Raw genomic sequence first — 27,376 nt, 5'->3', positions numbered from 1 at the left:
ATAAATCCAAACAGACCTCAAAAAACTTGCTTGCACAAGACCAATAGCTGTGTAAGGAGGCCAAAGGCTCTTTTGCTAAGCCAGCCTGTACCCTGGGCTGCAGGAAAAGAAACTGTGAATCTCCTGCTTCCTCCTTACTCTGCAGGTAATTAGGTAAGAAAAGGTTGGGCTCAGTTTCAGCTCCACAGCCCACATTGCTGTAAGCAGGGATGGCTAGCGCACTAACAGATGCATACTGTGCCTGGCACAGACCAAGTCGTCTCGAGGAGAGATCAGAGGGCAGATTCTTTGTGCCACAATCTGCTTCTCTGGCTGCTCCTGGTACAACATAGCAACTCACTGTCTCTTATTGAAGGCAGACCACAAAGCAACATTAAAAGCACAGTCAACAATTTTTTTTAATCAAGTATAAAACAACGACTGCTTCACAAGAGCACACAACTTCAACTCTGAAAGAGCAGCATTCATTTTGGTTCAGATTTGAAAATCTGGTAGTTTACAGTCCCAGCATATTTCTAACTAAAAAAAGGCAGGGAGAGGGGAGATATTTAAAGCAGTTCCTGAGAGTCTGTCGTATTAATTAGGGAACTGTTAGTGTTATGAGACAACCATCTTCATCCATAAAACTGCAGAACCAGCATAATAATTTACACAAGTCCCTCATGAATACAATATGCTTTTGCTAATCCTATAAACACAATATGTTTACAGCTTGGTATAACTGCCATTAACTAAAATACATGCATCTTACCCTGTGAAACAAATTCAACATCATCATAATTTTCTTCATGGTCTGGACTTCTGTAAATACAAAAAAGTGGACATGTGAAACCCATGAAGGTGGTTTTATGATTGCATTTTCATTCACCACTGTTCTGGTGCTTTTTTCAGCTATTTTGTACAATTGCTGGGCAGCTCGTATGTAGTAGTGAAGTACCCAGGAGACTCCCTGAATTGTTATTCCTGACTGTGACTTGGTTCTTCACACAGGGACACCTTGATCCAGAGTATAAAAGGAAGAAGGCACTCAGGTACCATGGAGATGAGTGTGGTATGAAAAATGTAATAGGCAGATGGGCTGACTGAATGGAAAGAATCTGTTGGGCTTTTTAACCATCTTAGCAGGTGCAGGCTTCTTACACAATGTACAAGCAGAACACCAGACTTTCGCACAATGTTAAATATAGCTCTAAGATTTGCTCCTTGACTTGTAGAGCTTAAAGTATAAACAAGAGACAAGAGAAACAGTGATATACGGTTAGATCAGGTAAAAGGTCTTTGGTGGTGTTAGATGTAAAAGTGCGGTAAAAATGAAAGAAGCAAGAAATTGAGAATGTAACTAATAATAACATCAGGGACTTTTAACTTTATAATACCTTCTAATAACTGAAAGAAAATTAGGGCTGAGAGTCATCATCAAAGAGGTGTAATCAAAGAAAGGGCTTAAAAGCAGAGAGTGGTATTTTAAAATTGGCTTGATGGAGAAAGCACCGAGACAGGGTGAAAGAAAACATGTCAGTACCCAGGCACACATTTTCAGCAGAGGGGAGAGTCCGGAGGACACGCAGGAACGGGAGAGCAGGACAACCTGGAGGTAAATTTCTTAGGTCCCTGAACACAAAGAGGACGCGCTTGCTTCCCGAGGATTTGGCAAGAAGGGTACGCAGAGGGCTCTGCGGGCCGGCCGCTAGATGGGGCGGTGGTGGTGGCTGCCGGTGGCCGCCCCTGGCGCGGCGGGGGGCACCTTTCCCTTCCCACAGCACAGCGGCACCAGCACCGCTAGACTGATGTTGTCACACCATCCGAACCGAAATACAGTATGCTGCTGAAATATACCTCTCTAATGCCCAATGTATGCTGCATGTCTGCCGCTTGTTGGTGTTTTCAATAACTGCTGGCCAGACAGCAGCTCATTATTCAGGCTCAGCTTGTTTCCGGTCAGTTTTGACACTCGGCCAAAGTGATTTTAACTCTTTGTCGCTGGGAACTTCCCCTTTTGTTTGCAGCTCTTCGGAGAAGGATAAAGAAAGGAGCCCCATATGCAACAGAAACTTCTCAGTGTTATCACAACAGGTCATGACGTGGCTCGCTGTGCACTTTAACAACCAGCATCGAGCTCGGTACCTCCGGCTTGCAAAGCTGCTTCCTGGGGTATCAACTGATAGGCCTGTGTCTCCTGGCCCTCTTCCCCCAGGAAAATGCAGGGAAAAGCTTCAGTTATTGACACAACTGTTTTTCTACCAGTGCGTGAATTCTTTGAACCCTTCTGGACTAAGAAACCCAGTGGGACGCTGTTCCCTCCCCTTAACAACAGGGCCGTAAGAAGTGTTGTAAGACAATTTAGGGAAACAGCTGACTAGACAGAGGGTTCAAGCTAATAAAAACTAATTCCAAACAGGCCAATGAAAAGGTAGGACAAGAAAAATGGCTTGGGACCTCACTCCCCTGGAAATGTGGGACACCTGCATCTTTAATCTGCTGCTGCATGAGCAATGTAATCGGCAGAAAAGGTGAGAATATAAAGACTTTGGGGTTTATGTTCACTTACATGGTTTCAGAGCTGGGCTTGATGTTTCTGGGAGGTAGGCTGGGAGCTGCTGGGGGCTGCAGAGAGGGGTGAGAAGCTGGTGGAGGAGGTGGCAACTGCATAGCAGAGTGTGGTTGAGGTACAGGTGGGGAGAGTGCTGCTGAGGAAGGTGCCATCTGTTTCAAACCTTCATTTTTATTGCCTGGAAAAAAAAAAGCAGAACAGCTGAGGAAGGAACCTTACTGTTTACATGAGGTATTACGATAAAATATCAGTACTGCACACACCCCAGAGCAAATATATTCTATTGCACCTGCTTCTTAGATATACTTGGTGCCTTTTCTTACCAGAGGCTCTTCCTAGAACATACTGCCTATAGAAAGCCTTGAAAATGTTTTGTCAAGACATGAGCAAGTCACAAAACCATCACTTTATCCAAGCTTTTGTGCTTTACAACTCAATTATAATTTAATTTTGTAATTTGCTTGAAAAGACCAGCTGCAGAGTTTCACAAGCACTAGTGTGGTCTTGCTGGAGTTTTACTCGCTCAGAGACAGTTTCAAGAGAAGGGATGAGAGATGAAAAGATACTTTGACATTGATTAAGAGGTGTATAGGTCTCTGTATGTCTTCAAATATGTTTGTAATGTAAGTTATAAAAGGCCGGACTTAATTTTCTAGCAAGTCCATACTAGAAAAGTTGCAGTTTGAGAAGCTACACCCTCAACAAACAGGTGCAGTCTTAAAAACAAGATGATGCAGTGCACCAGGCATGGAAGCCATAATTGCATGAGCGGGCTGTATTGCATGTGTGCTGCACTGAATTTGTGCTCCTTGTACAAGCCACAACCAAACCAGAGTAACCATTGCTTTGAGAGTTCACGTGAGGGAGAAGTTATTCAACACAGTGAAATGAAATCACTGTTTGGATGCCATGATGTTAAACACTGGATTTTGTTTCAGGTATCATTAAAAGCTACCCAGAAAGAATTGTCCTGGCTGTATGGAGAGAAGTCTAACAAAATCTAAGAAAGAGGAGAGCAGAAGGAAAAAGCAAATTCACACTTCAGTTAAAACTGACTACAATCGAAAAGAACCCCCTTTTCTTCTGGAGATCTCTTCCAAGTTCACAGCTGTATAGTGAAGATTAGAATCTTGTCAAGAAAAAGAAACTTTCACCACACTGGAAAAAAGTGGTTTAAACACAAAGCAACGACAAATATTTAGTAACACTTAATACCAGGACTGAAAGTTAAAAAACTACTAAAAAAGCTTTCTTTAGCTTCTTGGCAATCTGAAATTCTGTCCTTGGGATAGACAGGAGAAGGGGAATCAACAAGTATTAGAAGGATCTCTCATGTGTCACGTGGAAATCAAAGTGAAATTACCAAGCCTTGACAGTTTTTCTGCTTACTAACAAAGAACTAAAAAGTTTCTGGATAAATATGGCTTCAAGGCTGCTTGGAGAAACTTGTCACCATATGTGTCAACAATAGTGCATTTGAAACCTGTTAAGTTCCTCCATTATTTAAACAGCAAAGTACTAAAAGTCCCAACACTGCTGATTACACAGGTGAATTCTGTGGTGTTTTTGTTAAGGAACATTCATCTAGCAGAAGCCGACCCTTACAATTTAAGATACACCAAGTAAGAGTTGAACAGTATCACATATCTTTTTATTCATATATCTTTTTATCATTTTATTCAAAAGTATAGCCCAAGAGTCAATTAGAATAATCCTCTCACTTAGTACTGAGGAGGCTACAGCAGGGTTAATGTGTGCTAGCTGGAGGGAGCCCAAATGAGAAGAGAGAATGATTAGAGGTCTAGAAAACGTGAATTCCTGGAGATATTGAACAAATGGTGGTTGTTTAGGGAAATATTATAAGATTGAGGGAGAACAAAATGAATACCTAAGGCTCTGGGAAATAAGAAAGGGATTTTTTTTTCTGCATTTCCATGGTGGAGAAGGCAAGAAGAAATGTGTTTTAGGGCTGGCAACATTTGTTAGGAGGCACTTTCTAATAGTGAAGGTGGAATTGCAGTGGCCTGAGGTCCATGTTGAAGGAGGATAAACTTACGGCACAAATAAGTTCTAGTACAGTTGCTCTTACCCTACATATAGGGATGGACCAAACAACTTCTTTACGTCCCTTCCAGTTCAATGATGACATCCTCTGCTTGTTGTCCTATATTTTACAAGACATCACATTTAAAATACTTGCCCCTATATTGAGCCCAACAGTTAGAGATCTACTGAAATATGATTTTGGCTAAGACTTGTCTTCCAGAAAGATGTGCCACTTATTTGAAGACGAGAGAAAGAATGTACCGCTGCAAAGTCTGTGTGGTTAAGTTCACTCACTGTTACAATCCGCATCTTATTGTTTTCTAAGTTCATCAGACTTCAGGTTCTATTTCTACCTTTGCTTTCTAGATCAAAAGACTTTTTATAACCACTGTTTTCTACCCGTAAGGCATTCATACCACTGAACTTAACCAATTTCTCAGATTCATTTTTGCTAACTTTAAAGACCCCACCTTTTTAATCGAATTTCAAGGCATTTTTTTTTCCCATCTAGCAGTTAATTTGTAGCCATTTCTGTAATCTCTCCAACTTTTCCAGCATTGTAAAAAATCTGGCACTGGAATTCTACAGAGCACACACTTGTTTGCCACATGCAGTGATGAAAATTACTAGTTGTTTCTCATCTGGCCATAGCTCTACTGATTGCATCCAGGGGTTTTAGCATTTTCTCCAATTGTCATCCCTCCTCTTGTTTTGAAAGTGCAGACACCTGAATATCAAACTAAGGCCCATTAGCAAAAAACTTCTATTCAAAACCTTTGGAAGTATATGAAGATTCCTTAAGGGTAAAACTCCAAGAACTTAGGGCTACCGGCTGACAAGCATTATGCAGTAGACTTTTCTGTACATCATTGTCCTCACCTAACTGCAGAGTTGTTTATGATGTCTAGATTTTTTTCTGAAAGCATTACACTACCTCATTTCGCAGGTATGGCTTACATATCTTCATTCTACACGTATATTTGCGTTTGAGTAAAGACAAACGTAGTTAAAATGAGCCAAGATTACACAGGATTTTACTCTTGTTGTATCTGAGTCTTGGAGGACTGTGTGTTTGTATTTAACTCTTCACAGTCTTTATAATCCACAGTCTTTGTCAGCTATAATCTCTTATTGTTCAAAAATCCCTGATAAAGATCAGTAGCACTGACAATCTAAGCATGTATCTGCAGTTGAATTCTTTTAAGCAGATTCTAACCAAATAAAGAAGCCAGGAAGAGTTTTTTTCATAGAAGCCATGTTAATTAGTATTAATTATACTCTCAAATTTTTGTGTTTTAACAGGGAATCCTGCATCAGTTTTAATGTGGATTAATAGGCTGGGAGAACTGGGTTTGTTCAGCCTTGAGAAAAGGAGGCTCAGAGGGGATCTCATCACCGTGTACCAGTACTTAAGGGGTAGCTACAAAGAAGATGGAGAGTCCCTTTTTACACGGAGTCACATGGAGAGGACAAGGGGGAATGGACATAAGTTGCTCTTGGGGAGATTCCGATTGGACACGAGAGAAATTTTTCACAGTGAGGACAGGCAACCATTGGAATACTCTCCCCAGGGAAGTGGTTGCCTCGGCCATGTTGGACACCTTCAAGAGTTGTCTGGACAGGGTGCTGGGCCATCTTGTTTAGACTGTGCTCTTCCTAGAAAGGTTGGGCTAGATGATCCCTGAGGTCCCTTCCAACCTGTGATTCTGTGATTCTGTGATTTTTGTTGCCCTAATACACTGTTGTGTTTATGCAGAACATGCACACGTTCATTATGTCATCATACAGCATTACGTCATTGTGTTTGTAGGACTAAGGTGACAATTCTGCCCAAATCTCTGTGCATAATACTTCTTACATATGATGTCTCTTGAGAGCTGAATCCAGGCAATAGGAAACTGAGCCAGGAAAGGATACCACATGTATTTTAGATTAAGTTCTTTTTTTTAAGCATAAAGGCTGAACAACCTGTCCCTTTTAATGTATGTACATTGCTGGAATCTAACAATAACTAAATGATCATCATATTAATGGAAACATTTTTAAAATTATTTTCTATCTATTAAAACTGACTCTTCCCTGCTTTAAGAACTGTAATTACCTACACTTACACTGGCTGAGACTGATGTGGGTGTAAACTGCTTTAATCCTAATGCTGAAAATAATGGGATGAGTTGGGTAGGAAGGTGACATTCAGTATGAAATGCTATTATAATCAGGCCCACAGAGCCACAGCTCTTATAATATTTCAGTAGTGGTTCGTTTCCTGTTTTAATGGAGCATTGCATTTTTACTCCAGTTCCATCTTTTTGTGTCTCTGAGACACCTAGTACTCTGAGGACATGGAAAGGCTCTGCGCTGGTAGTGGAACTGAAGTCACCTCCAGACACCCAGAACAAGAAATCAAACTGAAACTACATCCTGGCTTCACATGCACCCAAATCACTCTAATCACAGGAAACAGCATTAAGGACCATCACTGTGTGGTAGCTTTGACCACTTACACCTCAGTTTCCAAATAGCCTCTTGGATCTTCTTGGGACTCTCAGCTTTTTCACGTTCTGTGCACACTGAAGAAACAGATGCAGAAACTGAAGCTTTTAATAAAGAAATGAAAGAACAGTTGAAAAGGAACAAGTTCCTCAAATCCTGTGCAGCTGTATAGCAGCTAAGAGAAACTTGCCATAGAGACTGTCTATAGAAAGTACCAAATATTCCATTACACTGCTGCTCGTGGCATTAAACTATTTTAATCATGCCCAGAGCTGCAGCACTTAGAGCAGATCTGCGCATAGAACACTGCAAACCCTTCTCTTATGTTCTTGGGGAACTTTCTCAAACAACTGCCATAGGTGCAGTGACCAAAAGACCACCTACATTCTTGGAGAATGTTGATTTATCAGGAAGTTCAAGACATTGAAATTGTCTTGTTGTAAAACTTGTGTGTTTGACCCTTGCTATTCCTGGCTTGTGAAAGAGAAATACTGATACCTCTTTGGTAGCTAACGTAACATCTAGAGAAAGATCCCATCTTCCCTTCATGTCCAGATATTCTTTGTTCAACAACCTCAGGAGAAATCAACCTGTGTATAACAGTACTCTTTAATTTCCATGCATCTCCTGTGTGAACTCAAAGATAAACCAGTAAAAAGCCCAAAATAAGTACAGATTTTTGGAACTCATGTACTCTGTGTAGTTAAAAACAAGGCAGGATGAGGAAAAGGTATCAGTTCTCACCTTGCTAAATCTTTAGTGCTGTCCTGAGGTGCTGTATTACTCTGTCCTAAGATGCTAATACCAGAAATATGTGGCAAACTGAAGGGAAATCCCAGCAGTGCCTGGTGTCCTTGTTGGAGTAACACATGCAACAAATACTTGGTGGGATAGGAATCTTACGGAAACCACTACTTTGGCTGGAGTCAGTTCTCCCCAGTCCTTTCCAAAATCATAAAATAAATTGGACTCCTGTGCAAGGGTGATATGGGCTCCAGTACTGACAAAACTGAAGTAACATGTCTCTGTTCATCCCATCCCTAAATACCAGGGTATGTCACTACTTGGATGAGACATTGGCACATAGATGAAGAACAGTATCTAATTATCAATGAGAGCAGATCAGAAGCAGTCGAAGAAAAAAAAAAAAGAAAACTTTTTTGGCATTCATACCTGCAGTTCAACATCCACTGGATGCAGATACAAATCCAGACGATCAATTCAACCTGTACTGCAATAGAATGTGATTACCTGGCACAAAGCTTTTAACTGGCAACAATGACTAATAATAATTTTGATAATGTCCCTTGAAGTAGGAACTATCCCATCCTGGCAGAGGGTGGTCTGGCTTCAGCTATTCATATTTTTCTCACACCTTGGCTGGACTGCTGCAGTAATGTATTCTTGCTCTCAAAGTCAACAGTGCTTAAAAAATTCCAGTTAGCTCAGACAGTTGTATTGCATCTTATCAACAACAAAATCTTTTGCAAACGCATGAGCCTGGCCTCCAGTCGCTACACAGTCCAGACTTAACTGCAAAGACTTTTGTTTAAGGTATCAGGCTGTAGCATCTAAGCCATCCATTCCCTTGACCAAGAAATTTCTAGTCCAAGATTGTGTACTAAACAAAACTGAAACTGAACAGCAATGCATACCACACTGCCTTCTATTTCAAGTTCACTCTGATCGCACCTACTTCACCAGAAATACATAGCAATAGACATGTAAGAAATTTCTTTCCGTAACAAGGCAGTCTCTTGCACATACAGGGGAAAAACTATTTCTTCCCTTCATATCCTAAAAAACAGACCATGCCCCCTTTTTTGGCCTAGAGTATGGCCTTTGGCAAGACCTTATTCCCTTTGACCCTGATGCAGTGAGCTACTGATGAGGTGTTGACCTCTTCTGCTTTTGTTAATGTAAAGAAAACCTGACAATGATCAGCTACTGCAAGGAGATTCCAAATGTTCTGTAGGAAAAAATGCCTGGAACTTTAAATTTCTTAATTAATTTCTTCCTTTTTTATAAAAAAGGACTTCAGGATTTTTCAAGCAGTTACATAGTCAAAAGTTTTGCGTTTTGAAAGAAACATCTTTTTATAAAACAAAATGCTTTTGACCTACTCTGCAAATGCAACACCTGTTTTCAGTTTTACTGCAAAACACACCACCATTTCTACATGCAAGATCTGGGAAGCTTTTTGGGTTTTACAGAGGGTTTGGTAAGAACCTGCAACAACGTCTGCAGCAGCTGATCACCCACTTCCTACTTTATTCATGATGTGCAGAGCGCCGTTCTCTGCAACACTTCCCTAACCCACATATTCATTTAGATACAAGCCATGGTTTCAGATTTCACAATTATGCTGCTTTGGAGCTGCTCAAAGTAAGCAGGTAAACTTACAACATTACTGAAGCTCAATGCTTTTGATTATTCTGTTGTCAGATGTACCGTAATAACAGAGACACAAAGATTATTGGAGACACTGCTCAGACCTTGAAAAAAAGACCACAGAAAGTTTTTTATTATTACCCTCCTTGAGTCCAGAGCCCACTTTAAGAAATACCCAGGTACAGTCTTTTTCTTAATTTTCTTTTCTTTTATTCTCCTCATCGCTTCTGATTCTACTTTCAGTTAGATGGTAAAGCTGCTTTTCAGCCTTGTATGAAGGAAATAACCTCCAAAAAAATGAGGGTGTTTTGGAGGAAGGGAAAAGGGGAAAATTCCATTTTAAGACCTTTGCTGATTGTTGCTCATATAACATATAAAACATAATCAGAGCAGATGGAGAATTTGTCCAGTTTTAAGCAGAACTTCTCATTGATCTCAACTGGAAAAACTTGTTTCCAGAGCAGATACACAGACTACCTCAAGGGTATTTAATGTAACATGTAACACCTGTATAATGCCTTATAGTCTCAAAATGACATAGAGGGGACATATTAATTCCCAGGCCACATATCTGGTAGAGGGTTTTTCCCATTCGATGGGAGAACGTAGAGACAAACAGATGAAGGATAAACAACACCTGAAAGTAAGCATCTAAATCTACATTTAAGGTTGCAACTGAAAAATATTAAGCATGTATGTAATCGTACTCCCAAAAGAAAAAACCACACGTTTCATCCAAAGTACTTTGGTATGTAAAAGCTTGCATGACTGAGTCTTGCAGTGACTAAATGTGAGGTTAGATATTCAGAATGTTTCGTCTGGGCAGTGCTGACTGGCATAAAGAAAGTGATTTCAAACTACAAATGTGTAATCATATGCAGAAGCCTATCCTTATCTAAAGAGGAATACAAAATTAATTCCCAGTTGAACTGTAGGTGAAACTTTTCATTGTCTGATGAAAAGCCTTAATGATTACTTCTTTTTTAATAAAAAATATTTATAAAACTGAGCCAGTTAATTTTATATAGCATGGTATCATTTAATAGGCAAGAAAAAAGAACAGCAATTGGAAGTATTCAGAGATGGAGGATAAGTAAGATAGCAATAGATTAAAATAGATTTTTGGTAAATCATTTATATTTAAAAGAGAGGGCAAAAGAAAATGTGTACAATGATGCAAAGGTAAGCAAAAGAAAATGGACTGGAACAAATTTACTTAAAATATTACTATTTATTTTCCAAACCAACAAATTGATGAAGGGGTTGATTATTTCTTAAACCTATTGTTCAATATGAAAAATAATTACTTCATACATAGCATGCAATTTTAGTTAAAAATTAATCATGGGAGTGTAAACACTGATATATAAAACATCAGCTGCATAAAAAATTCCCATGCAACAACGTCATGCATTCAAATAGTAGGGTTTGTACATTTTCTCTTCAGGACCTGCAAACAAGGAACACTGTTGTTCCAAATGCACACATTTTAGGAGGGTTCAGTTTTGAGTGGAAAGTGATGACCTTAGAAATGTTAATTAATAAAATGAACCTTTTAGGATAAAATTAATTGGTAGTATACTGTTTCAAAAGCTTCCTAAGATCTTTACTATGAAATGCTTAATATTTTTTGTCACTATTAGTATTGAATATTTACCTTAGTATTTAATAATCGAGATCAAAGCTTTCAGGAATGACTGGCTGTTTCCTATAATGAACGGTTTGGATGACTAACTTAATTAGTCAACTCACTAACTTGTGTGTTTTTACCCATGTAATGGGTTGTTACCCAAGTGATGAAAATTCATTAAGTATTTCTTCCTGTGAACCAAAGTAGGACTAGGAAATAAAAAGATGGAAATACTTGGCCCAGGATTTATATACTGTCTCAAAGTCAAATAATTGTGTGCTGCATAGGTTTTATACCTGTGAGCCACTAGGGAAATATTATTTAAACAGAGAATTTAAGACTTCCCACCTCAAAGAGAAATTTCAGAAAGTATCAGACTTTAAATGTATGAGAAGTATATGCCAAACATCCTTGTAATTATGAGTAAACAGACTACAAAGCATTTTTTTGACCTAGTGAAACACAAAACTTTTAGGGTTCGAGATGTGTTCTCCACTAATGGTACCAGCAACATGTCCACAACTTCATCACAACAATAATTTTGCATATCTGGGAAAAAAGGTGGGTTTTTTCTAGCTTTACCATAAAGCTGTCTATAAAGTAATATGATATGCTGGACACAATTCTTTGCTGCAATTAGTTGCAAAGTAGATTTTCAGCAAAATATGTACCAATGTAAAGAATGGGTAACTTTCACCCAGTTCATATTGTCCTTATCAAGCTCTAAATTAAAATTATTAATATAATTTGTATTCACATTATTTTCTGGGATATGGACAGGTTTCAGTATACTTGCAGCTTTGGTACAGCTGAGCTATTTGTATACTGTGACCCATGTCATGCAACCAAATGATGAAGGTTCATCAAAACGTCTTCTTCATGTGAATCTAAATAGGTGTAGAAAATAACAAGATTTCAAAAACTAAAACAAGGAAACAGCAGAGTTACTCAGTTCCATCAGTTTTACTGTTTTCTTTCTAGCAGTTTCCTTTCTGTGACCTTCCATGATAAAGTCATAGCTGTCTTTTTTGGCCCTCCTTATAAATTATCCTTTCTAACTAATTTTCTCAACACTCTTTCACAAAGAATCCTTTTGTATATGGTATAATCCCAAAGACATTGTGTTAAACCCACCCAGCACTGACCCTGCTGGTGTGGGCACTGGTTTCCAATACAGTGTAACACGTCATGAGTTTCATTCAGTCCTTTGCAGAAGTCCAGACCTATTGAGTGAATACGTCAGGCATATACTTTGATTCAAATCAGAAGTGGCCTCAAAACAATTCAAACCGCACGTCAATGTGTATTTGGAATTTATAGCAAGTGGTCATTTACGCTTAGTCAACAGAATTTACAGGGGCATTCGCATGGTTTATCTTCAGATATCTGCATCTTAGATTCTGAAGTCTCCACTCAGGAATGATTATAGGTGACTCAATGGGGTTTAGTGTTGTCTAGTACAGGAATGACTAGAACTCATACACAGAATATAACAAGTGTATATGTGAGAAAAATATATTTCTGTGCCACCATACTATGGCAGAAACAACTCATATCTTACTGTTAATTTTACTAGAATCAGACCATCTGGAAGGGAACAAGTGTGCCGCATAGGGTCTGACAAACAAAGATGGAGACTTTTAGGAGAAGATCTATGAATGTGCTAACTGCAGAAGCTATGACAATTCACAACTGAGAACTGTCCTCTGGTGCTTTATTAATGCATACACTTTGTTGCTTTACAACTGAAAATATACATTAAGTTATTTGAAAGATATTGCAAACTGCTGTAGCTAAGGAAACAATGAAGGGTGATGAATTTAAATACTAATTTGCAAGAGGTTTTTTGTGTACTTTTGCTTCCTAATGCACAACAACAACAAGTTGTACCCAGAACAGGCTTCTGCAGGGTAATAATAAATGTTGATTTCCCTCAAGACTTGGACAGACCTTCCCTACAACTTGGATTAATTTTATCTTTTTCTTTAGGCAGATAACTGGTCTCATTCATATTTCTAACAGGATGGTTACATTCATTTTTAAATTGTAGTGATTTATCTTTTTCAGTGCTGTAAGCCATACTAGCATTTTTATTTGTAGTTTTGTCCACATATTTTAGCAGAATTATATGGCAAATCCTCGACCAATTAAAGGTAATGCTTCAAAAACTTAATTGTGGCAGGGTTTCCTCCATAGTATTAATATTCTTTGCTGTGGAGGCTCTTAAAAAATCTGAACATTTTTCTCTGTGGCAGAAGCAAACTGAAAGCTTGTGTTCACTCTGCTTATTGAAAAATTTAGTCTTACATGCATATTCTGTAATTATGGTGCATGTAATTATAGCTGGAGAATGAAGAGGTGAGCAAAAAGACTAAGGGAAATTTAATTCAACTGGTCTTTTGGAACTTACAGGTTTAACTATTTAAAAAATGGCCAAAGAAATAATATTGAAATCAGAAAGGAATTCACACCTCTTTTCTGAAACTGACCTTATACCAATCCCATGCAACTCGTTTGGGTCAGACCCACACAGGTGATGTCATTGCACTTGCACCAGACTATATACATTGTGTAGGTTTTCATATGGTGTGGTTTGATGTTCACAATAAATGCACACTTTGACTATATTTCATCTGAGCATCGTTCTTCAGTTCTAGGAACTTCAAAAATTGATTCTCCAGTTTCTCAGAGGTGTAAAATATTTCAGTATAATGCTGCTGAATAAAGAATTGTTTGGGTTGTCTCATTTTCAGAGGAGGAGAGAAAGAAACATCCTTAAAGAAAGCTGAAGAGCTTTTACATTTGTTTCCACTAAAAACTACATACAACTACTTGTTCAGATTTTGCAGTTGCTTTCAAGCAGCTCCAGCAAAGTTAAGCTCTTGGCAGATATATGTGACCATAATTTCAATTTTAGTTCCATAGTTTTCAGGTAAATGGATAGGGGACCATTAATAATGGACATCAATACCATGAAATCTAATAAAATACTAGGTAAAAAGCCTTGATGGTCTTCAAATTCCCACAGTCTCACTTCAGTACATTTTTTGATCTTGCTTAAAATTCAGCCATTTAGCTATATAGAGCAAAGTCCATGCTTTATGTTGAACATAATTATCATGCTATTCTAAAACTATCATTTTGACACTTTCTTGAGCTGCACAGGGTTTTATGGCATGCTGTGGTTCACCTGTGCAAACAGGGGCATCACATCATTACACACAGCTACCCCCACCCCACCCTGAACAATGTTGTTTGATATCATAAGCTACGTTTAGTTTCATCTGTCTTAGAAACAGATTTGGCTGAAGTTACAATTCTTTTTATCCCCTTACACCTTCATACTGAGCTGTTGCATAACTTTATTGAATCAAGCACTGAGGGCAAATAAAGAAAACCTACATTGACCTTTTAAGTCCAGATTCTGCAGTGAACAGCCATGACATCCTGTGATAAAAAAAAATCCCCTGTTCTTCCTGTTCTTTTTAACTTTGGAAGCTGCTTGTTCATCTTGCCATCAAGTAAGAGCAACAACTGACTGGTTTAAAGGGGCTTGGCAAAGACATTTAAAACATTTACTGCCCTCAGGAGTGGTGATTGATAATTACTTTGCCAACAGAGTGTTGTGATAACTTTGACAATGCACCTCAATTTTCAATTCCTCCTTTCTCTCTGGTTGTCTTACCCAGCTCAGAAAGCCAAGTCACTGTGTGCATATACAATCCATCACAGAACAGAACCTCAACAAGGACTGCAGACATAACCATAACCCAAATTATAAATCATGAGAATTTTCTTACTATCTTCTTTTCTCCTAGATTCAGTAGTTTCCTTTTGCTTCTCCCAGTACATCTCAGAATATTCTCCCTAGCTGAAGCCCTATTGTTGATCATTCATGAGATGTTCAGAGGTGTTTAGAGTGCTAGGAACTCCAAGCCTTCAACTCACTTTCTGTGGGTGGCCATCTGTACACGCACGATACCACTGGGGTCAGTCCAGATGCAGTTCTCCTCTGAAAGCAACAGTATGGTTGTGGACCCATATGGAAAACTGTCAGTAAAATTATTTTGCTTCTCTTCTTTTTTTCTAACAAAGCTCTGTTTGCACTTTGGGAATTTATTACAAAACAGTATCATTAATATTATTTTCTTAATCTAGAAAGCACATGCATCTCATTGATTATAAGCTGATGTAAGTATGATCTACTCTCAGGGAAAATTTCCGTAATGGGAAGTAACATAGGAATTTACCAGAGTGCCATGTATTCACAGGCCCAGACAGGAATTTCTTACAGCCTGCCTTCACTGGAAATTAGTAGTGCAGCAATAGTCAAACCTTTGTCAGCAAGACACTTTATCTACAGAGGTTTTATCACTAAAAGTTTTTCAGGACCAGGTGAAAATTTCTAATCTGAAGCAAGGCCAGCACCAAACCAGTACCCCTTAGCATTCATGCAGGCATGGTGGACAGTTTAAATCCTTCTCCCACACATGATTAGGACTGCTGCATCTAAGGTAAGTCTGTCAGCCTCTAGCATTTGAAGTTGTTTCATGCCCAGTGAATACTTGGTTACGAAAAAACAGTAAAGTAACTTTCATAAGAAAGGATAACAACCAAAGAAAAAGGGGTGAATTGATACTTCTGAGAAAGCCAAGTTCAAACTCCTGGTTTAAATCAGGTGGTACGAAGTTTTCTGCATCCCAGACACATGCCTCTAAGACAAGTACAAAACTGACATGTGTGGAGCTTTTCTCTTCTCAAAGGAAAACACATAGCCTAACATTTGCCCTAGTACAGATGAAAACCCCTGAAGGTTAGATCTCAGAAATCTTTGTTGGATGGGAAAACCATTTCCATTTGCTTTTTCTTCTTTTTACTCAGCACCTGAATCACAGCAGGAAATTAAGCAACGATGGCAAGCTGCTGTTTGAAAGGACAAAGTAGTGAGCACAAAGAATTTGTGCTGTGGGGGTGGCATCTTCCTGACATGACTTTGACTCTTGAAATGACAGTTAAAAAGAAAAAAAAAAAAAAAGGAAAAAATTTGGTTTAACTGCCTTTCCAAAGCAGGTAGATTTTGTCATTCAAGTTTAATATTCCATGAAATCCAGCAGCAGTAAATAACTTTGTTGAGCTGAAAATGAATTTGTTCAGGATTCAGTATAGAACACCTGGTCTCTCCACCAGAACTGTTCTATGAAGAGTTCTGGCCACAAAGAAATGAGCTGCATTAAGTAAAGCCAAGCAGAACATCAAGGTCTACATGCCAGCTCTACAGAGCAAAGCTAAAGTTCAGGCCCACTATCAACAGCTTCGTATTGATGTGGTTTCTAAATCTCTCAGTCTTGCCCTGACCCAAAGACTGTGAACTAGAGAAGATCATGTCTGCTCCCTCAGTTCTGCTTAGTTGGGTGTGTATTTTGCAACATGTTTGGAGAACCGCTTGTGCCACCATACTGGGCAGCCCCATCTCTCATGTTCCCAGTGCTTATGTTCTCATTCAGGCCAGTGGCTGAACTAGTGCTGTTTGGTGATAACAGGAGATCCTCCTTCTAGCAAAAATTATGGTATTTTCCCTATAGCTCTGTTCACAATATTAATTTTAAATGCATAGGGTAAATATTTCTAACCCTCAGTTTTAAAAAGAGGATGAAAAAATGCTTCGTGTCTATAACTGCATGGGAACCAGAAAAAAGTTTAAATAATTGAATAACAAACAAACAAAATCATTCCTCCACTAATTATTTAGAAATAAACCAAAATATTTATTTTTAAAAAAATAATGGCAGGGCTTCTCGAAGTTCTAGCTAGCAAAGTTTTTATTGTTTTTGTTTAATAAAAAGATTTGCTGGTGTCATTTGCTGAATATGCTGTCTTTCCATTTTGAGACTGCTCTGGGCACTTGAGTAAAGCCAGTCATGCTGAACAGTGCTTTATGGAGAAGAGGCAGCTGCACTGACTCTTGTGTATTGGCATATTTCTTTTAAAGAGATACACAGATTTATACCATTTGAGGATCTGGTCCTGATTGTGCATTTATGAGAACACTTCCCTAACCGTAGGAAAATCAGAATGTAGCAGCTGACAAGAAAGTACGTTTTATGTTACTGATACACTCATAATTTTTGAGTGGAATTAATAATAAACATATATAGTTTCATGCACACTCTCTGTTTTTGGTGTGGCTTTTTGTCTTTAGAGAAAGTCAGCTCTGAGCTTTTTCATCTGGTCATTACCCCATTGAATATCTCCTGTCTCAGGCAGACCAGTCTTATGTGCATTCAAAACTGCTGAATTGCGAGCCATACTGTATTCTAAATATGGAAGGCACAACAACAAATTTTGTAGCAATTAAATTACATGAATGTACCTGATGTTCTGCACAGGCACAGTGTGGAGTTAGTCAGAGCATCTACCTTCAGCTACATTAGGCATCTAACTTTAATGCTCTGAATCACACCATTGGGCATCTCCCTTTCCCACTGACTACACTGAAAATTTAAGACTCTAAGTTTAATCTGTTTAATTAAATCTAAGAGAGATGGTTAAGGCAGACCAATGCAGGTGAAATGCCCCTCATTATCAGAAATTACTTAGTTGTGTGTATCACCTGACACAATTAGTTGCAGGACATAACTGGTTAAAATTACTTCAGCTAAAAAAATATGTAAGGATTGAATATATTCTTTGCTTCCTGAGTTCAATGCAGACAGCAGTGCATTAATAAAAACAAAAAACAACAAAAAAGTAAAAACCTGACCCAAATACAAAAATTTAACACAAGAATACATTTTTTTATTTCTGTCCTTGTTTCTGTCATGCACTGAGATCAAGAACAGCTTTCATCTGGACCTATACAACCTAGAACTTTGATTTTAATATGTGATCAGAATTTCTTCTGCAGTCATAGTACCTAGCACCTGGTGCTTTAAGAAAAAAAGAGAAAGCCTCCTTCAGCTACTATAAAACTTGTATTATAAATATGTCAGTTGGCATCACCCATTGCAACTAGAGTGGCTAATTTTAACTTTTTAGAATTGTCAAAGAGTGCCTAAAAGCTTTGGAGAAAAACCTTAACCCAAAAGTTTGAAATACAGGTGATTTAAGGGAGAATTAAGAACATTCAGAACCTTCTCAAAACTGATCTCTCCTTCAAGGAGGTGACAGTGGATATGTGGGTCTAACTTTAGGAACTACATTTTTATAGGAAAGTTTCAAGGGCATACTTTGATGTTGAAACTTGTCTCACGCGGTGAAAAGAACCTGTTGAAGCAGAACTCTTTGTGGGAGTGGAGTCACAGTAATTTCTTTTATTCATGGGGGTTTGTGTCCTCCCAGATATTTGATATATATTTACAGAAGTTCTCATCACACACAAGACCGTCTCAAATTTTACAGAAACCTAGTGACAAGCCTTAATATTCATGCCTGGATTATGATCATTAGAAAGTTCAGAGGCTTGGTGCTTCACAAAAAGAGTGAGGCAGAGCCTCAGGTGCTACTAACTGCCACACTACTGAAGTCATGCAAACCTACAGAAAATGCCAAATCCAGGAGATGCTTTTGGAGTCTGGGTTCAGATCTGTGTATAAAATTGATGCAGCACCACATGGGAACAATTGATTCTGTAATTTTGCATAGTTCAACTTTCTAAATAATCTTTCAAATACAGCGACTTTAGGGTCGTGCTGTGATTAATCATTGTGAAAGGCAAAAAACCCAACCAAACAAAAAAAAAAACACCCAATTGTGGTTACTACAGGTTGTATTTCATTTTGCTGGCCCTCAAGCCGTGCCCAGGAAGTTACTGTCAAGAACACACATCAACACCTTATTTATAGGAAGTCAGGACTTAAATGTCTATTGAGAATAATACTTAAACTTGCTGACACCAGTTATAACTACATCTAAGTATTTTTGGAAAACAAATAAACCCAAAAAAGAAAGCATTTATCCTACATTTTATCACTAAGGGAGGAAGAACATAATTTTAATTTCTGCCTTGTATGGAGGAGACACCAGCATAGGTAAAAGCTTTAAGGGGCTGTCTGATACACAGGTCTCGTGTTATTTCTGAATAGAAGAGGAGATTCCACCTGAAATTAATTAGGTACTAAAGGCATAAAAAGCTAATACCTAAGAATGCAAGAACAGAAAGGACTCACTGTCTTTTGGGCTGCTCTTCCGGAACCTTTCCAGGTCCACGCTGGGGGGTCTGCTGGGCTTCTGCGGGGGCTGGCCCAGCTTGAACAGGGGGGGCAAGGTTTTCCGCTTGGGGGTTCCTGAGTTCCTGTCCCCATCCTCTTTCTCTTGTGATCCACCTGATGGCCTTCCTGCAGCAAGCACTGTGTTTGTCTTATGGAACTTAGTTGAAGAGCTTGATTCTTCCTGGATTATTTTGTTGAGGAAGATGTTCTTGGCAGCATTCATTCCCTTTTCTTCAGTCTTTTCCTCCACAGTTTTTGGGGTGCCTTGAGGTGAGCTGGACCAGTGGCCAGTAGGCTTAAGAACCATGTTAGAAAAATGACTGCCTGCAGCTTCTGTAGCGCAGCTACTATTTTCATCCATTTCCTTTGCTGCTTTAAATGAGTGTATATTTGTTTTAGGGCCTGATAGTCCCTTTTGCAGAAAAACGTTTTTATTAGAAGTGTCTTCATTGTGGGAAATCTCATGGGTTACGGAAGGCTTCTGTGCAAGAGGTGGTTTAGAGAAAGGAGGCTTGGGCTCATTTTCTTGCGTTGCAGACATGAACTTTTCCTTAACTCCAGCTACTTTTGAAAATGCCGGTTTTGCCTCACTCTCCTGTGGTGCCAAATTTGAATTTGTTTTTGTTCCCAGAGGATTTTTTTCTTTCTCATGAGGAGCAGAGTTAAGGAACTTGTTCACAGCAGATTTTGGATACAGAGGCTTTGGTTCTTCTTTTGCCAGGTCACTGGTTTTGGTGGACAGTTTAGTGATTCCAGCTTTTCCATCATTTTCTCTGTTAGTTGCCTGAAGCTGAACCCCAAATCTTTGTGCCACTGGTTTCAAATATGGAGGCTTTGGATCCTTTTCTGTTTTATCATCAGTTGAAGGCTTGACCCCCAGAGGAGGCTTAGGATGAACAGGTTTGTGAAAGGGAGTGGGTCCTGAAGGAGAACTTGCGTTCCCTTGATTTGCAAATTTCTCAAGTGCTGCTTTCCTCGTCTGTAATCCCATATGGATAGGTTGTCCTGGGCCTTTGAAGGGTCGACTGTTACCAGAAACATCCTCTGTGGGGCTGTTACCTGTGTTAAATTTCGCCATGAGTGACTTCACATCTGCCTTGCCATCCTATAAGCATAAAGAAGAGAAAAAGAAAGAGCAGCAATGAGAAAGTCCCCGCTGCAATGTTCACACATACTGTACTTTAAAGGGTTTCCTGGTCTGAGGCTTGTAGTACTGCTGATTGGCTGTAGAGATATTGTAGCACATCTTCCTGTACGGTTAGAGAAGCTGAGCATTTTGTTATATCCTTGCTGTAGTTACACAATTTTTTAAAATTCTTAGTGCAGGTACTGCCTTTAGAGAGTGATCATACAGTTCCTTTTGGGCATACTATAATTTCTGTTTATTTCTGGAATTGGGAACTGAACTAATAAATATAAGAAAATACATGCTATAAAATTAATGTATCCCTAAAAGTATGAGTGTCCTGTAGTGAGAAAGAATGTACTAGAATTTGGATTATGTACAAGACTAGCTTTATTCCTGCCAGCAATTTGGAGAACTGCAAGTTCCTTTGTGAAAACAGAGATTCTTCTGGTTTGGAGTGTGTGTGTCAGTTTTTCTTTCCTTTCTCAGCAATTTTCTTCCCTGCTGCTGCCCCCACCCTTGCTTTGTCCTTGTTTCTCTTCTCCATTTTGTATCTGAAAAACTGTGTGTACATGGATGCAAATGAAAACATGTAGAGTAAAATAGGAAGAAATTACAATCAATACACCCAGATATTGTCAAATTTGGGGTGCGGGAGGGGGGGAAGTTGAACAATTCCAAGTGGATAAAACCCAGGTCCTTCAAAAATGTTTTAATTGAAACATTTTAATTGAAATATATTCATTAGCTTTCAGGACAAGTCTTTAATATGAACTGAAAGAAAAAGCTCAATCCATTTGAGTTCAGTAAAATTAAAGCAGTGCACTGAAGGATGGGGGAAAAAGGGAGTGAGCTGGTCCCACTGTGCTGGGTTCCAGAGACCCTCTGCAGCAGAGACTCCTTTCCCAGCCAGCAGCAGGAGTGCAGCTGCAGCAGATATGCTGGTCTATCTGATTCACAACTTATTTAAATGGGATTTGTTTATGTGTGTGGAAGTTAAAATGTAAAACTAATGGTATAAAGCAGGGATGTTATAACTAGGGAGGGCTCTGAATCATTTGTTTGGAAACAAAGGAATATCACTACAAAGCACAGTAAATAAGGGGGTGAAAAAAATTTTAGAAAGAGGTTGAAGAATGAACTGTGTCTTCCCTCAGTACAGTTCAGTGGGTGTTCAGTAATTTCTTTTACTTCATTGACAAGAGCTTCTAAATTGGGGTTTTGCTCCTTTTGCCTTCCATTTGATTGTATCACATTACATGAATTGCCTGTTATGTTGGAGTAGTTTTACCTGTGACTTCTGCAACTTAAAGGTAACTTTCCCAGTCTTTCAGTATCACCAAGAAATTCGGTCTTTCCAAACTGTTTGTATTATAGTGCAAAGTTACTTACAATAACTGCAGCCAAAACAAGATTGACATATATGAAACTTATCCCCAGAGTACCATATTGTTATCTCTTTTGCACACATAGGGAAGGGAGGAAGTACACAATTACTATGGAGATTATCAGGTTTAAATGATCTACTGCTGGTTGACGCATATGCACTCAATAACACACAAAATTACACAGCAGAGATACGTATATACATATCACTAATCACTAATCATTCAAGATTTCTCCCACAATACCTCACAAAGCACTGATTTTACCCACGTAAACAGAAAGTTAAGCTAATTGCAATGCTGGGGAGAAAAGCAAGGCCTTTTGCATCTGATCTCTTTAGACTTTGTACTACTGCATGCTTTTTTTTAAACTTCTGTAACAAAATCTAAACCATCAGAAATACTACAACTTTACATCAGTGTCTGCAGTCTTCAGAAGTTATAAATTACAATCTGACTAGCTGCTTGGCCAACTCAGCAGCTCATTTCTTTTGAAAGTTATAGCAGTATATTGATTCTACCTCTGCTACCTCTTCCATTGGAAATTTAAGAAAACATACTGTGCCAAACTACAGCAATGTGAGTATTCTGGACAAGAGATGTTCAGCATGTAGACCTTTTGGAAGCTGGAAATGTGGCTTTGAAGAAACTTTTCTCATTATGCTACATGGTTTCTGAGAAGTTTTCTGCATCTTTGCAATAGCAAGATCAATTACATTCATATGTGCTTTCAAAGGTACTGAACCATTCACTATTGCCAAGTTAGGACTGCCAATGGATTTATTTTAATAAATTTCTTCCCAGTACTGTGAACAAACCTTGCCCTGGTCATGCAGATTTACAAGCTCTTAATGAGTAAAAAGCTCCTGGGCATGTGGAAGGGTTTAAAATCAGTAATGTAGCCTGTCTCATTTACTTAGATTGAGTAGTAACTGGTAAAGGTAACACCAAGGATCAGAAGAGAGAAAGAAACTCGGTGAAATATTTCTGCTTCTCTTTTGTGTGCGTCACCAATTCCTGCTTTCATAAGCTCCTTATACTAGAAGCCATGTTGTGAATTCTAATGCACAACCTGACTGACCAGGTAGACAGATGGGGAACTGGGAAAAAGAGAATCTTCTATCTATGGCCCTGCTCATAGAGTAATCCCCGCAGCTTCTGTGTTCCCCTGCCCAGAAGCAACAGCAGTTACCTATTTCTTTATCACATACAATAGATTGTAAATCATGAAATGGGAACTTGAAAAGATTCTGAAGTGAGATTAAGTTCACCCTACCCTTGCCCTCTAAAGTGAAAAGTGCCTGTGGGACAGAAAAGTCTCATGCAAGATGTACTTGGCTTATTTTCTGGACTTTTTCTTTGAGCTCTATTGGGAAACTCAGTGCAAAATATATTGGCTTTTCAGCTTCTGATCTAAACTGGAAGCAGCACATGAGGTGCATGGTAACATTTGCTTTGATACAAGATGGTTTCATTATTCAAGTGTGTTTGCTCAAATATAGAACAATACCCAGGGTTTAGTTCCCATACCATAGATTCATCACCGAGATTTGTATATACAGTGCTTTCCCAGCCTCCCGCTGCCTCCAACAGAGACTCACACAGATGCCAAGATACACTTGCACAGAATTCTTCCACAACTAGATCTTGATTACACCTCAGTGTAAACAAATGCAGTTCTCCATTTTTTACAACATAACTGTACATTTCTGTACAGATATACAAGATGAGAACAGAAGAAATATAAAGGTTCCAACTGTATTACTCCTGAATTTACTGTGAATATTCCAGTCTCAGGCTAGCAGCCTGATCAATAAACACTTGTTTTGTTTTGGCATAAATATACACTAATTATTTACTTTCCAGTCTTGGTGACGCCAAAAGATCATTTCACTTCAGCTTCCACTTGTTGTTGCTCTTTCTTCAAACAGCAACACTGGATCAATGAAAGGAATAGCAGATGTGTGTGCATATGATCATTAATTAAGCAAATGAAATATATGTAACTGTTGACTGTACAAGGAATTGTGCAGTTCTTCAAAAAACCTGCAGATCTGATTTAGAAAGGAAAAAATCTATCTTTTCACTTCTTGCCTGTAACTTTTTCCTTTCTATTCCCAAGTGCTCGGTTCTAAACAGGCCTTTTAAAAACTCATAATCTTTTAATAGAATAAGATCTTGATGAGTTTGCTAGAAAGTAATGAAATAGTGATTATAAAGCTATCCCTTTAAGAAGAAAATTTACTATACTTATGAGTTCTGCAGTGAAATAGCCAGAAAAGGTGGTAACCACTAAGAGAATTGAGCTCTAACCCATGAATAGAATATAAGGAATAAGGAACTGGACAGAAAATGCAAGGAAAATGACATATGAAAGTTATAGAAAAATACAGATCTGAAAATAATTTGGCAACATTATAACAGCCTGATTTAACTTCTACTGAAGGTAATGGACTTGAGGGAGTTTAGCTGCTTGCCGAAGATGCTAGTGCCATTCTGAATTAGTGATTACTTATTGCTTGACTATTTCCTTTTCTAGACAGAGAGACTTCAGAATCATCATTATGCAACTTTGTTGTTTCTGGAAGAAAGAAATAATTTCCAAGTTGCTTTCTTTACCTTGATTCTAGTTATAATTTCTAGTTAAAGAAGAGTTTGTCTAATAGTGAGTGAAGCATTTGGAAAGTGGAGTTAAGATGTTGCAATACTCTGCACCTATGGATGTAGGTACTGGAAGTATGAAAAGAAGGCAGAAAGACAGCATCTGCCCAAATAAAAAGACTTCCTAATACAATGGTTGGTATACAAGAGAAAAAAAGTCCTCATCAGATACTAAATAATGAAGAGGCAGGCTATTCTGCTATTTGTTTGTTGTTTTTTTTTGAAGGCAGATGTCTAGGATGGGGAGAATAGATTGAAATCTGAGGGATTCCATGGTGAGAGGCTGATAGCCTCTGTGTTATCGTGAGAGCATAATTTCAAACATCCCTCTAACACCAGACAGACAAAACCAGCATGCTTATGAGGACATGCGGTTGTCAAAATTAGACAAGGCAATGTTTCAGCCTGATCACACTGTATTCTGTATCTTTTCTGTTGTGCATTCCTCTACACCTTTGTTGTCCCTCTCTTGTCACTTTTTCTCATCTTTTACCTAATCATAAGACCAGCTACATCATATTGCAGGAACATGAGAGGACAATATAGTTCATCCACTCCAGGTCAGTTTGAGACCAAGACAAGTGAAGGCATAGGGCTTTACCAGAACAGTCAGATGACATCCCAGCTTGGTCCCAAACTATTGCTGTCACAGGCTATGCATGAGGCCAAAGCATCTATCCATGCATGGTCATCTCTTCATCCTACGTCCTGATAAGTTAAACAGAAAGTTTCACTTTTATTTTCTTGCTTCTTTTTGGTACCTGTTTACATCAAAATCAGAAAAACTACCAACCATTGGCTACTCTACTTTCAACAACAGAAGTCTGGCAGCTTTACTTTTCCACCAAGAACTTTCCAATAAAACCAGACTAGTTAATATCCTTTTCTGAAAAAGGGCTATGATTTTTTTTTTTAACATGGCTTTATATAAGCACAGGGTTTAATGGTAATAATTTGGGGTCTTAAAATTTTTTTTCTCTTATGCTAATCAACAGGTTTTAGAATAATGTAAATTTTCTAGCAAGTCTGCTGATAAACGAAGCAGACAGATCCCTCTTCACTCAGAACCACATTCATATATAGTGTATACAGTGACTGCCTTCTGAACATCTTTGATTTGACTCTGGTTATTCCACTAAAGCTAATGTAACATCTCCAAGTCTCAGGGAAGAAAAACTTGAGTTCCTGCCACTGAAAAGTTCCTACTATTATGTCTAGAATTTCAAGATCCCGTATGATTTTAAAGGAAATTTTGTGCAGTTTTAAGACATTGAGTGTCATTCTGACTCACCACTGGAAAGAAAAATATCTGCCATGGCGCACTAGAAACAAAATACATACACTGATATCTCAATCCAGAGTATGGTATATTAAAAAATACCCCACCCACAAACCAACAAGCCACAAATAATGCAAAAGGCATTACCAGAAAATAATTGCCTTTAAGTGATACCATTTCTGTTATTCAAAATGCAAAGGTCACTTAAATTAGGACAGCTTTTAGTAAAATTTCAGGAAACTAAACAGAAAACTTTGAGAGAGAAAAATCCATTTAATCAGCTTGGCATCTTTTCAGCTATACAGCTAATTGAAAGTAAAATCTACAATTAAAATGTCCAGTTATATGAGGTTATATGTGATACCTTGTACAGATTCTATTTCTCCTGGAACTTTGCATGTTTATTTCTAAGACAAACATGTACAGCAATTTACCTGGATTCCTCAAAGCTTTCCAATATTTTGATACAGGCAGAAAAACTGTGTCCCTCAATGAGAAAATCCACGGGTGTATCACCTTAACAGCCTGGTCTGTTTGCTAAGAGGAGTTCTGCTTCTCAGTGAGGGTTTGCATAAGAATGCTGCTTGTGGGTTTCATTATCATGATCAGTAGAGAAAACTGCTCTCCTCAGGATATTAGGCAAGAAGTGGTGGGGGAAAAGGGAACTAAAATGTGTTCAGGCTTGCTGCTGCCATCAGCAGTATTCACCATGGCCTATCTAGAAGTATTGCATTTACCCCATATTGCAGAGGCCTGTGAAGCTATATTAGTGCATACTAGCTGGAGCCTTTACACAATAATGGCTAATGAAATGTGTGTGGTAGTTGCAACTGTAAAGGCAGGAGTGGATTGATCTCTTAGTTCATCAAACCAAGTCCCCTGCTACCTTTGAGAATCACTGCATACATTCCCACTCATCAGGTGGCAGCTAACATGTTTGCTTGCTCCCTCCTTCGCAAGTAGGATCTCAAGAGATTCTGCTGGCCAGTTTTGTAAAGCTTTTGCTATGTGGAGACTTTGTTTTAAAACTATGATCATACATTTCTTCTGCACTTCTATTTGTGAGTTCATTACACAAATCAAAGACTTTGATGGATGGTATAGGATAGGAAAACTGATATTGAGAAAACAAGCTTCACAAGAAATTCTAAACCCAAACCATGAAGATGGAACCCACTACTAAATACAGTTGAATGAATTTTCTGGAACTCTTCACGGGGATGAGATTGCAGAAGAAAAATTGTGTCTTTGAGCTTCATAAAAAGTTGTTTGACTTTTCCTCACTGTCTATCATTTCTCCTTCTGTACAACTTTCTTTGCATATTTTGAAACATTTTTGGGTGTCAAAATAAAGCACTGAAATTAAAACATTGATATTTCTGGCTTAATTTTACAAAAAATATCTGCCTTAGCTAGTTCAGAAGCTTTTTAGAGCACTGGATGGAGCTTATTGAGTTAAAAACACTGCTACATGCTTTATATTTGCCACTTGCCAATGAGAACTACTTTTTCTCTTACATAATGCAATATTTTTTTCTCAGTGGGAGAAATGCAGCTCTTTATGCTATTCATTCTGCTAAATACTGTATTGTATTTATAAAATCATA

General features: G+C 38.4%; 1 protein-coding gene and 1 long non-coding RNA gene across 7 annotated transcripts in view; one reads left to right on the top strand and one right to left on the bottom strand.

Annotated features, from left to right (window-relative positions):
* Positions 1–27,376, bottom strand: part of FYB1 (FYN binding protein 1) — a 68,145-nt gene that overhangs the window by 25,317 nt on the left and 15,452 nt on the right. For 4 of the 6 annotated variants that reach the window (XM_075078523.1, XM_075078526.1, XM_075078527.1 and 1 more), the window contains exons 2-4: positions 19,277–20,423; positions 2,549–2,729; positions 752–801 (exon numbers count right to left, since the gene is read on the bottom strand). In XM_075078523.1, the coding sequence (XP_074934624.1) occupies positions 752–801; positions 2,549–2,729; positions 19,277–20,423 (1,378 nt within the window). Of the gene's footprint in view, positions 1–751; positions 802–2,548; positions 2,730–19,276; positions 20,424–25,091; positions 25,199–26,203; positions 26,358–27,376 lie in introns of those variants that run through there. The other 2 variants (XM_075078525.1, XM_075078524.1) reach the window with 2 other exon arrangements.
* Positions 2,223–6,679, top strand: LOC142050159 (uncharacterized). Its single transcript, XR_012657934.1, has 3 exons — positions 2,223–2,510; positions 3,490–4,173; positions 5,900–6,679. It is a non-coding gene; the product is annotated as an uncharacterized LOC142050159 (long non-coding RNA).

Source organism: Phalacrocorax aristotelis, chromosome Z (assembly GCF_949628215.1).
Source record: "Phalacrocorax aristotelis chromosome Z, bGulAri2.1, whole genome shotgun sequence".
NCBI lineage: Eukaryota > Metazoa > Chordata > Aves > Suliformes > Phalacrocoracidae > Phalacrocorax > Phalacrocorax aristotelis.
This window is presented reverse-complemented; position numbering and strand designations above follow the sequence as displayed.